This window comes from Rhinoderma darwinii, chromosome 5 (genome assembly GCF_050947455.1).
Source record: "Rhinoderma darwinii isolate aRhiDar2 chromosome 5, aRhiDar2.hap1, whole genome shotgun sequence".
Taxonomy (NCBI): domain Eukaryota; kingdom Metazoa; phylum Chordata; class Amphibia; order Anura; family Rhinodermatidae; genus Rhinoderma; species Rhinoderma darwinii.
Window position 1 is genome coordinate 190,041,133 of NC_134691.1, and position 13,489 is coordinate 190,054,621.

General features: G+C 39.5%; 1 protein-coding gene across 1 annotated transcript in view; it reads left to right on the forward strand.

The window, feature by feature from the left end:
• Window positions 1–13,489, forward strand: part of AHRR (aryl hydrocarbon receptor repressor) — a 279,804-nt gene that overhangs the window by 187,222 nt on the left and 79,093 nt on the right. The window contains exon 6 of the mRNA XM_075828497.1: window positions 1,438–1,527. Within this exon, the coding sequence (XP_075684612.1) occupies window positions 1,438–1,527 (90 nt within the window). The remainder of the gene's footprint in view (window positions 1–1,437; window positions 1,528–13,489) is intronic.

Here is a 13,489-nt window from a genome sequence, read left to right on the forward strand (position 1 = left end):
TATTCAGAATCCTGACACTTCTGAATCTTTTCTGTGAGATTTCCAGCAAGGGAAACGAAATCTCGTTTTCCTCCGTAATCTGACGAGATTTCGTTTCCCTTGCTAGAAATCTCAAAGAAAAGAGTCAGAAGTGTCAGGATTCTGAATACACATGACGTCCAGGCTGGATGATCATGTGTATTCATTATCAGGACACTGCAGTAACGTTAATCTCTGTTTATGTGGCTGCACATCGCTGCTGTGTAAATCAATGGAGAGGAGTGTATGATGCTGACTGCTCACTGATTGGTCAGTGTCATACACGTAAACACGCCCAGTTAAAAACACAATACACGCCCAGTTGGACATAACGAAAAAAAAACGCCCAGTTGTCCATTTCAAAGCTCATTTGCATATATATAAAATAGCTCATAACTTGGCCAAAAATGAACGTTTTAAAAAAACAAAAACGTTACTGTTCTCTACATTGCAGCGCCGATCACATGCAATAGGAGATAGGGATTTGAGAATCTGGTGACAGAGCCTCTTTAAGCAATCCTATATAGTGTATTTGTGTATGTTTCAAGATCTTATATGTATAAGTGTATGATGAACCTCCAATGTAGGCAGAGGGACATCAGAATAAGAGGATGCCCACCTATGTGTGAAATCCTGTGTATAATGGAATGAAAAACATCATTTACCTTGAATAAAAATCAATAAAGTTCAGGAGAACAAAGGACATTGCGATGTTTCAAAGTACCTAAAGAATTCTTCATATGAATTCCTCATATGTGTTTGTGGGAACAAACAGACGCTGGGATCTTGTCTCTGCCGTTCACAGGAAATCTATTGGTACCGTGAAGTAGACATGGCTATATACTGTTACTGTCTTATAGAGACTCACAGTACTGCTGTATACCGGATAGTATGCAATGAGCACTGTGAAAGGATATTAGTATGCCACAATAGTTTCACATTGAGGATCATTTTACTAATCAGTAGGTAAAGAAAAAGTTAATTAAAGATGCAAAAAAATATTTCATGTGAAGACATCAGTTTATTGGTTCATGGATGTATATGTCAAAATCCATGGATTAATTGTCACAGCTTGTAATAGTGGATTAATGTTAATCGCAGTGTAAGAGACTTTAGTCGGGTTTTGGTTTTTTTAATATGCCGTTTTATGTTTAGTGGAAATTTTTGGGTTAATAGTAGTGGACAATTTCTCTGCTGGCTCCTTTGTTATTGAATGTCTTCCAGATGTGATTTATTGAAGCAGTGTTCTGTCAGTTCAAGAGACTGTACTTAAAAGTGTCTCTTCTTGATCTTCCAGAAGCCATAAATTCCACTTCTAGAATAATTCTTAGCAGGCTGAATGTTGTCAATTAAATGTGGAGAAATAACACTTCTTTACTCACTATTAATTAACCTATGTTCCCCTCGTTTGTTCCTTAGTCACTGAACGGATTTGCTCTTGTTGTGAGTACAGAAGGGATGATATTCTACGTGTCTTCGACTATACTAGACTACCTAGGCTTCCACCAAGTAAGTGCAATTATCAAATTGTTGAATAAATTTATTGAGAATTTTGCAATTAGCCTGGAATCCAGAGTGCGTCCAATGATGTTGCTACTGGAAATAATATTTATTGGTGGTTTCACGCTTTGATTAAAAACATTGTTCAGTTTTTTTGAATTTTGATAATGTAATGCAGCTGGACAAGTGACTTGTTTTCCCTAAAAATAAATAAAAAGAACTTAAACTTTGGTTAACAATAAGGATCTGTCTGATTTGCCAAGATTATATCTGACCAGACATGTCCCTCATTGAGCTATCCATGCAAAGTACAAAGTTTACATTACTGCATGTATGTAAGTATACACATGAAGGTTTTGCATGCAAATGGTACACATTTCCAATGTGCAAATTAAATATTTAGCACATATATTATTTATGTTAAACAACCAAGAGGATCATTATCAGAGGTGCACAACCTTTTTTGATCCAAAATCTCCACTACTTAAAGGGGCCACAACAACTATATGAACAGACTGAAATACATAAATGTGCATTTTCTTTTGCCCACATTAATTTAGACAAGTTTAATATTGATTTGCACCAAAAACAACAGATGTTATTGCCTTATTAGACTTTTTAAAAGTCTCTAGGAAAAAAGGTGTGGTTTTTCAGAAAATAGTCATCACTCAAAATGCGCCTCCACGCAGTAAGGCCCCATGCACACGACCGTAAAAAACCTCAGTTTTTGCGGACCGCAATTACGGTCCACAAAAATGGACCCATTCACTTTCATTGAACGCGGACACCTTTCTGTAGCACTACGGAAGGGTGTCCGTGCCGTGGAAATGTTCCGAAAATTATGGAACATGTCCGTTCTTTTGCATTTTGCGGGCCGTGCTCCCATACTTTGTATGGGAGCACGGCCCGAAAATGCGGCTGTCAGTCGGCGGCCGGCCGTGCCCGCAATCGCGGGCCGTGATTGCGGGCACGTTCATGTGCATGGTGCCTTAAACTGTGCCAAAATTTTGGCAAAAAACTGGCATAAACTAAGCCAACCAAGAGGTGGTATAAGAAAGAGAAAAGTGTCTAGCAAGATGAGCCAAAGTTATCATACAGCCTGCGCAACTTTGATAAATTAGGCGCCTTCTGACTGCCTGGTCTATGTTTATGCTGTCTAAATTTTAGAGAACAGTCTAAACTTTCCCCAGTGTGTATTAATTTAATAGGTATTTCAAACTTGGAGCACATTTAGGTCTTAGTAAATTAGCTTTATTTATACTGGAGTTGTGACTAAGCTACATAGGATGGGAGGTCTTCACACAATGTCCCCAAATTCTGTTGTTGTAGTATTGGGACACACCTCTTAATCATTGAATTCAGGTGTTTCATTCAGTACCGTTGTCACAGGTGCACCTAGTCATGCAGTCGGCCTTTACAAATGGGTCATTCTAAGGAGCTCAATGAATTTGAGTGCGGTACTGTAATAGGATGCCACCGTTGCAAAAAGTCAGTTCGTGGAATTTCTTCCCTCCTTGATATTCCATGATCAACTGTGAGTGATATTATTGCAAAGAAGAAGCGTTTTGGAACCACAGCAACTCAGCCGCGAAGTTACAGTTACTGGGGGTCGCTAAGTGCTGAGGCACGTAGTGCCTTAAAGTTGCCAGCACTCTGCTGACTCAATAACTGCAGAGTTACAAACCTCCTCTGGCATTAACATCCACACAAAAAATGTGCGCCCGGAGATTCATGACATGGGTTTCAGTGGCCGAGCTGCAAACATTGCATCTCCAAGCACATTGGCAAGCGCCAGATGGAGTGGTATAAAGCACGCCGCCACTGGACTCTGGAGAAGTGGAAACGTGTTATGTGGAGGGGAAAATCACGCTTTTCTAGGGTTTGGCAAATACCAGTAGAACATTACCTGCCTGACTACAATGTGCCAACTGTAAAGTTTGTTGGAGGAGGGATGTTTTTTAGGTGTTGGCCTAGCATGAGTATGTCCCGCTGCTGAGGTACCACCACATGCTGTAAAGCCTAAATGCTACTGGAATGTGCACCTGTTTCTGACTCTCTACTGGGTATCTCCCCTTTTGACAGAGGTCATGCAAATCAGAGCAATTATATTGTTCAACTGGCAGTTTGTGTGGTTAAATGTAAAAGAAATAATGCACAATAGGATTCATCTATCAAAAATGGAGTAAGGGATGACCGCACTAGAAATGCTATAGAGACTTTCCTCCAGTTCAACTAATTTATGAACAGTCCTAGAACATGTTCATGGGTTGCAATTTTAATGGCATCAGTATTAACCCCTTAGTGACCACTAATACGCCTTTTTACGTCGGTCACTAATGGGCTTTAGGCTAGGCTGACGCCTTTTCACGTCAGCCTAGTCTAAGTCCTGCACGGGTCTCCCGTGCAGGCTGGAGCCGGGGCTCTGCTGTCTGATGACAGCTGAGCTCCTGCTCCAACGCCCGCGATCGAAGTTTACTTCGATCGCGGCCGTTTAACCCGTTAAATGCCGCCGTCAATAGCGACCGCGGCATTTAACTTTGTTTACAGAGGGAGTGCGCTCCCTCTGTCACCCATCGGCGGCCCGCGAATGAAATCGCGGGTCTCCGATGGGGTGTCATGCAGCCGGGGGCCTGATAAAAGCCCCCAGGTCTGCCTTGGACATATGCCTGTTAGGACGCGCCGGAGGCACGTCCTAACAGATTGCCTGTCAGATTTACACTGACAGGCAATAATGCTCTGGTATACGAAGTATACCAGAGCATTATAGCAGCGATCGGAACATCGCACAGTAAAGTCCCCTAGTGGGACTAATAAAATCAGTCATCAAAGTGAAATAAAGATGATTAATAAAAAGTACAGTAAAAAAATAAATAAAACCATTTTTTTCCATAAAAAGTGGTTTTATTTAGTAAAAGTGTAAAAAAAAAAAAAAAAAGTACACATATGTGGTATCGCCGCGACCGTAATGACTCCATTAATAAAGTTAATATGTAATTTAAACCGCAAAGTGAACACCGTAAAAAAAAAAACGCAAAAAACCATGGCGAAATTGCATTTTTTTTCCATTGCCCCCCAAAAAAGTCATAATAAAAATGAATCAATAAGTCCCATGCACCCCAAAACAGTACCATTCAAAACTACGTCTTGTCCCGCAGAAAACAAGCCCAAAAAATCACTACATTGATGGAAAAATAAAAAAATTACGGCTCTTGGAAAGCGACGATGCAAAAGCAAATAATTTTAGTTCAAAAGTGTTTTTATTGTGCAAAAGTCGTAAAACATAAAAAAACCTCTACATATGTGGTATCGCCGTAATCGTACCGACCCATAGAATAAAGGTAACATGTTATTTACGTCGCATAGTGAACGGCGTCAATTTAAAAACGCATAGAACAATGGCGGAATTTCAGTTTTTTTTTATAATCCCCCCCCAAAAGGGTTAATAAAAGTTAATATAAAAATTATATGTACCCAAAAATGGTGCTATTAAAAAGCTCAACTAATCCCGCAAAAAACAAGTCCTCATACAGCTATGTAGACGAAAAAATAAAAACGTTATAGCTCTTTGAATGCGACTATAGAAAAACGAATAAAATAGCTTGGTCATTAAGGCCTAAAATGGGCTGGTCACTAAGGGGTTAAAAGTAAAGCGTCATACACCCGGCACTACTGGTACTTAATCCCTATTGTGCCCATACTGTGCTGTCTCTGAATGCTTACCTTTAAGTGGTCACACATACACGGGACATAGACTTTAAGAAAATAATTCTACGCATTATTATTATTTATTTTAAAGCTACATTATCTGCAAGGGCACTGTACACATGAAATACAGAGGAGGTTAAATATATCACATGAATAAACGATAAAAACAAGTAACTGCAATAAACATGAGTTTACTGAGTGACAGACTGGTAAAGATGGAGATGGAGGCCTGCCTGCGAGGGTTTCAATCTATGAGCAAAAGCAGAAAGCAGAGTTTTAACTGACAATAAAGCCGACACATGTTTTTACGAGGAAATGTCATCCTCCTTACTCAACAGAGTGTTTTGTGTTTTTCCTTTTTTGAAATTTTAGCAAATAACTTTTTTTTCTGAATTCAATAAACATTTGAAATTACAATGTACAAACTATGGAAAATTTTGAGCCCAGGCCCATATTTCTTTATTAACATGTCATAACATTAATTTGACTAGAGATCGGGTTGTCAACCCAAAACTCTAAAAAATCTTCAAGATGAACTGATATTATATCTTACCAGTTAAAAAGGGGTTTTGTCTTGGCAAAAACACACTGTACACATACCCCGTGAAGTCCCGTGCCTAGGAGTTTCTGAAAATCCTGGGAAACAGCAATATGCCTTTGGCAACCTGCATATACTCAATAATTGCAATACGACATACTTGTGTGTTGGCTTATTTTGTAATTTTCTAATAAAAATACATATTTCCCCAGAGATAATTTTACATTTTTGTGGAAAAAAAAATACAATCTTGATAAACCTTGGAAGTGACTACAGCCAGTGGTGTAGGAAAGAAAGCAAACCAAGCTATCACAATGGTTTAAGGAAATTGATCTTATTTGGTCTGTAGAAAAACTCAGATGGAATACACTATATAAAAATATGAATGCCATCCCGAACATTAATGATAAATGCTGATAGACGAAGCAGTCGAAATAAGCTGAAACATTCTATATCATCCGTTTCGGACAACTTTTATTTGCGCGTATGGTGACCTGTATTTACTTAAATCAGTTCTCTTGGAACCCATAGGATAGACCATCAGTGTTTGATGGGTTTGGATCCAACCGATGATCAGCACAAAATAGGGGTCACCTTAAATGTGTACACAGGCACAGCTGCTCGTCCGTATGGGTGGCTGTGCCTGGAACTGCAGCTAATCTCATTCAGCCCCATTCAATGTTTAAGACCCCTTTAAGAACACCTAATTCTGTCATAGAAGGACACTAGAATATCCATTCTCAAAAACTGGACTTAAAGGGATTGTCCACCTTCTGACAACTAATGACCTATCCTGTGGATAAGACATCAGTATATCATCGGTGCGGGTTCGGCACCCGGACCCTGCACTGATAAGCCAGCCGGCACCAGATGTTATGGCACATAATGCTATGTACGGAGCACAGAAGCACTTGACTCCGTACATAGCATAGTGGCCATACTGCAGGTCCACTCCCATTCACTTGAATAGGAGCAGAGCTGCAGTCCTGCAGCTCGGCCGCTATTACGTGGCCGGAGTGAAGTGCTTCTGACATGTACCTCCGGTGCACGGAGGCACCGAACCAGCTGATCTGTGCCGGGTCCGAGTGTCGGACCTGCACAGATCATGTACTGATGACCTATCCGGTGAATGGGTCATCAGTTGTCAAAAGGTGGAAAACCCCTTTAATAAATTATAAATGTAAGAACTACTGATAATTAAGTGCATAATTTCCCATAAACAATGCAACTAGGCAACAATAAGCAAGATTATTTAAGGCATAATGTATAATGTAGACAAATATAGAAAACAGGACCTGAGTGAAGAATGGAAGGCAGTCATAGCAACCAAGAACAGGATCTCAGAGAAAGCAAGTAGTAGAGGTTATAATTGCAAAAGAAAACCTTACAATTCACTTACCTTTAAAGCCTCACAAAGGAATAAAATCTATAGTAAATGAGCAGGACAGGTACTGTATACCTTCAACAACAACAACAACAACAGAACGTGGAGATGATCACCATTAGATTAAATAGTGGTGGTTGCCATTTTACAAATTACTTGCAAAAAGACTGCGAAGTGAACAGCCAAGTGACACACATGTACATTGGGGACAAAGAAGGAAAAACAGCAGCAAGAGCAGAAGATATGACCGTCCTTGAGCCGAGCAGTTTCAGTTTCCCAATATGTATGTCAATGAGAGGATCTTTTTGGAGACCAAATCTAGTGCAATGCAGATCATAAAACCTACAATATATCCTCTCACATACCAGGGCGCCTCCACAAGCGGATAGACCAAGAAGAAAAGCACAGGGGATCAAAAAATGCCCAAAGCAATATATTAAAAATAAATCCAAATTTGATTAGATCACATATATAGTATGTACAAAATAGACAATCCAAGTGGAGAAGAGCAAAAGATGGTATGGCCCATCCACTACAATGGTATGGACAACAAAACCATGATGCCTAACCAAGCCGTTCACAAACACTCATGTATGGGATGTAACAACTTAATATCCTACTATCTGACTACACAGAATATAGAAAAATATCTGACTATATATTGTGTACAAAACACTTGTGTATTATGAGGGAACAAAATAACCCAGCAATAGGTGTTTACCCCAATACATAACACGGGGTCTCTGTATACAATTAGATATAGTACACATAATATGCACAAAGAATATCAGCACTCAGCAGTATAAATAGATGTGTACCCCGATGTATAACAAGGGGCCCCTCTAGAGAGTTAGTCCAAATGCTATATACATAAATTATGGTAATGGTGTCCTATGCCAATGCACAATATAACAATATGCAGGGATAATAAATATGGACAGCACCAAATTCTACAAATTGCTATCTGTGAAACTCAGTCACTCACCCCTTAATATGGTAACAGGGTAGGTGCGACAAAGGGAATAGCACACCTTGACGTGTGTTTTGCTACACACTAGCTTTGACAGGAGGCAAGCAAGATTAAAAACTAGGGGGTAGAAATATACTGAGGAAATGATGAGCTCACCAAAAACAGGACCAGGAACAAGTTACAAATATTATAGAAGGGGGGGGGGGGTATAGTACACTACACTGTGTAGGTAAACATTAAAGTGAACAGACCCTGCTGACCCGCACCGATATTACAATTTGCCTCAGGACAGTATATTTTTGTAAAAGGTTTACGCCAGTTTCGCATCGTTAAAAAAAAGTTGCAAATGTTTTCATACTCCACAGTTGCGCATACATTTGTGTATTTTTACTTTACCCAACACTTTCCGAAAGTGGAGAGAAAAGGAGGTGGGGTTTAGCATAAGGGGATAGGGCAACCACCAAAACAACAAGTTTATCACAATTTAAGCCAGGAACTGGCGTAAGTTATGCCACAAATCTACACCTTTTCATAGCAGGTATAGATTTGCATTTCTGTTAAACAGGCAGCCAAAGATGCGCCAAATGTATTAAGAGGTGTGCACCTCTAAATAAATTTGACGCATTTTCTGCTGATGTAAATTAGTTTTAAGACTGAAGTTTGTACCGCCAGTCTTAATATATTTCCCCTATTAAGTTCTGCCCCATTTTATGTCATTATGAAGCGTCGCCCCGTTATCCACATCTCCTTCCCGGGCAGCCCCTCCATTCTCATCCTAAAAATGGCCGCTGATGAAGGCCCACTTAAAGCGCCTCCGCCAATCAGCGTCTCTTATTCTAATGCACTGCACCTGCGTTAGTTTCCTGGTGCGCAAGCGCAGATGAAAGCTTCGTATATCACTATCATCTGCACTCGCGGACCAGGAAATGAGTGTAGATGCATTGCATTACAATAGGAGATGCTGATGGATGCGGTAACACCATGTGTCCCTCCATTAGTGGCCATTTTCTGGATGAGAGTAGAGGGGCTGCTCGGGGAGTATACCTGGGGGGTGACAGTTCAAGATTAAATAAAACGGGGCAGAACTTTTAGACACAGTATATTAGTAAGTGCTATATATGCCCCTTATCCACTGTATACAAATCATTACATCTGACGGCCAATTCAACCAAATCAAATCCGAAACATATTTCAGGAAAGTCGTTAATCTCAAGTAAGAGCTGAAGAACAAAAAGCAATCTGGGGAAAGAGATCTGAGGTATATTTCAGTACTGTATAAATAAATTGGAAAGTGCTAAGTATATAATTTGCAGATATAAGTATATGGATGTATATATTATACCAGAAATAAGTGAAAAACATACAATTCATACGATGCAAAAATATATTTAAAAAAAAAAGTGACAAGAAAAGAAGCAAAAGAATAAATAAATAAAAATATGTGAAACAAACAAGTGTAAAATATCATATGTTGAAGGAGATTTTTTTCTCATACATTACACATAAAAGTAACCTGTACATTCAGATATGGGTATAAATTGATAACAATCTATTGTATAATTATACAAAAAAATAGCGGCATCAAATAATACACATTAAAGGGTAAGGGCCTCCCACTAAAATTAATTCTTCTCTAGTAATCACTGTTGTCATCCACCGGTCCAAATTCTAGATCTTTTCATATTAGGAAACAGCACAGAGGTGAAGGTCGCACAAGATCTACACTATAGACAGAAAAGAATAAATTAGTAAATCATAAACAATAAAAAAAATATATAAATCCCTTAGTGAAAAAATAAAATATTGCCACATTTTATTAAAGACAGGACTTGAAGCTAACGGCTTTATTCCATTCTAAAGGTGAAACGCAGACCCGGTCAATACCATGTATTTTAAAGCCCTTCGGATTACAGTCATGGATGGCTAGAAACAGCTAGGAATTGCTTTTAGTTTTTCAACATTTGTTTCTTTGTCTGCTCCTCAAGAGCACGCACCCTCAACCATTTTGTGGTCATCTCTACATAAATTAATTCACACGGGTATATTGCAAAATATATAACTGCCCTTGTCCTACACGTGATGTGGTAAACCATTTTTAAACTCTTTATCATTTGTTGAATCATGGAAAGTGGAGGAGTGTATCCTATACCTATACGCCAAACAGTCTCCACATGAGAATGAACCCCATCTGTAGACCAGATCTACTGCAATACAGCTCAAGCTGCCTGATTTCACTCCACATGGAGAACATAAATGGCAGTTCCATCACCTGAGGTAGTATGGAGGTATTCTCTCCTAAAAGCATTGTTCTAGGGGACAATATAGTGCCGTCCAGAGACTCACTGGTCCGCAGTACGAAACTGTACAGGCTTAATGCACCTGGCTGTGTGCATGAGGCCTTACCTTAGACTCTTTCACACCATGTTTAGGGACAATTTTATTTTTTATTTTTTTCAAAGTATACTGCAAAAAAAAAAAAAGGCTGTAAACATATACCCACTGTTTGATTGTTAAAAATCAAACGGTATACTGCAAAATAGGATGCTACAGTGTGCCAACTGTATCGTTTTTTGATTGATGCTTTTTCCAGTTTTTTTCTGCTTTATTTCTTCAGACTGATCTAAATGTAAACTTTTTAAACCCATGCATACCCGTCTGACATTAACTTCCATTATTAAAATGTAAACTATACATTTCTAGCAGCTCTGAAAAGCTTAGTCAACCATGCTTTGTAATGTAAAATTAATGTATCTGTCGAATGTGTACTATAAGGGCACACTTTTTACATACGTCCGCACACAAGAAAACTATGGGTATGTTGCAATACATGTCTTGATAGGTAAAAAAAAAAAGTGGGTGAACTTCACCCCCGTATTCACAAAAATATTATTGGTGTAATACTGTATAACTGGGTTTTGTAATAATTAAAAAATAGAAATATATTGAATAAACCGATTACCACATAAAAAGCATGGGTGTTCTTGCATAGGTACTTTTAGTACCGGGTTATAGGCCTCATGCACACGACCGTAAAAACACCCGTTATTGCGGGTCGTAATTACGACCCGCAATAACGGCACATAGACTTCTATTAGTCACGGGTACCTTCCCGTTTTCTCACGGGAAGGTGCCCTTGCCGTTAAAAAAATAGAACATGTTCTATTTTTTTCATTTTATGGGCCGTGCTGCTATGCTTTATAATGGGAGCACGGCTAGAAAAAGCGGCCGGCTGCCCGTGGCCGGCCGTGCCCGGCCGTGCTCGTAATTACGAACCCTAGGGATCAGCTGCAATCTGTGGGTTTCCATTTTTCTTTTACGAGTCAGAATAGCACAGCAGAATACTCTGTTCTGCCCGTCAGAATGGAACCATGGCACCAGTGTGAACAGAACACAATGCCCGTAAACTATCATAAACTCCATGGCTGATCACTGACATTTTATGTTTGTTTTCTCTTTGTCAATGTGATAAATTGTCTCTTTGCATGGTTAAATGACTAAATATTTCTGCATCTGTCTACAATTAATATTATTATTAGGGTAACCATGTTCTTTTTAAGAACAGGGCCAAAGGCTAATGTGCTTATTTTCCTGCACTTTCATGCCTTCCAGCGATTTGCTTTGATATTAATATTTCAGCACAAACTTCCTTCCACTACACCCTGCCTTTACTACGTACGCACACACTTTTCCTCTTGCCCATCTACACAAGCACACATTTGCTGCATTGTCGTGCATGTCAGCATGTATTGTTTTTTATAGTTCAAAAGACATTTTATTCAGACATTATTGCACCATTATTCAATCATTTCCACTGGTTTACTTGTTTGGATTAAAGGAACTTTCCGCCGCTTTTTTATTTGTGGCCTTTGAAAAGTTCCAAAAATATTAGTGCCTTAAATGAGGCATAATCTCCTCCGCAAACAATCCAATGCTACTTGTCTGTAGTCAGAGTCACTGATGGAAGACAGACTTGCCGTCTCCGCTCATGTGGAACCATCTCCAGTCATGTCATTTTTACAGGGATCTATACTTAGACTTATGACCGCTGCACTCCAAAAGTACAGGACACAAATTAACATTCACATGTAAGGTCTGATGTGGTGCCAGTCTGGCCATAGTTATGGCCAAACATTCTTTTGAAGTCTCTTACATAATACGAAGCTGCAATTTCATTGTACAGGGGTCTGTTGAGTTGCAATATTAATTTTTTTTCGGGAAGACTATTGTAAATTGAAAATATTGTAACTTGACCATAACTATATGGAAAACTAGTAATTGGTTCTGTAGCCCTGCAAAACGTCAACCTAAAACAAGAACATAATTAAGATGAAAAAAATAAGTGTACAATTCTAACCTTATTTTTGTAGTTTAAATTATACATGGTAAAAATATACAATCGTAATTCATTATATCATCATGACTAATGTGAGCATTTTCTTTCTAAAACTGTGGAGTATGAAAATTCTCTTCACCATGTTAGGCCTCATTCGCATCTTCATTGGAGGCTCCATTCGGGGCTTCCGTCGCAGATCTGGCCAAAAAATACCGGAAACATTAGCACAGCATGCTTTGCTATTGTTTCTTGTAAAAAGACAAACACTCCGACGGAAACCCGTTGGGAACCCTTTAAAGTCAATAGGTCACGTCGGCCACCAGTGGTGCCCGTCGTGCAATGGTACCGGTGCTCTGGTATTTCCGTAGTTTTGCTCCTCTGACAGAGCAGAACAATGGAAAACCGAACGCAGGTGTGAACCCAGCCTAATATTGTCACTTAGGCTCAACTAATGTTTTGCTTATATGGGAAGCCTGTGTAAACTCCATAAAAGTTTAAAATGGTTAGTGATACTCATATCCATGGAAGGCTTTGTTCACATCTGCGTTGGGTCCCGTTCTGACGTTCCATTGGAGGTTTCCATCAGAAAGGGAGCCTGAGCAGACACAAACTGACACATGGTGACGGAGCTGGTGACCGTGGTTTCCGTTTGTGTCTGTTGTGCACCGGACCAGTCATTTTGCCGGAAGCAATAGAGAAGCAATAGCGTAGTCGACTACGCTATTGGTTCCGGCAAAACGACGGATCCGGTTCACAACAGAGACAAACGGAAATCAGCGGCACCGGCTCCGTCACCATTGAAATCGATGGTGATGGAAACGGAGGTGTCAGTTTGTGTCTGCTCAGGGTCCCGTTCTGGCGGAAACGTCAGAACGGGACCCCAACGCAGATGTGAACAAAGTCTTCCATGGATATGAGTATCACTAACCATTTTAAACTTTTATGGAGTTTACACAGGCTTCCCATATAAGCAAAACATTAGTTGAACATTTTTCTCTTTTTAGACATTGACATGAAGCTTATGTGTTTGTGCAGTTGAAT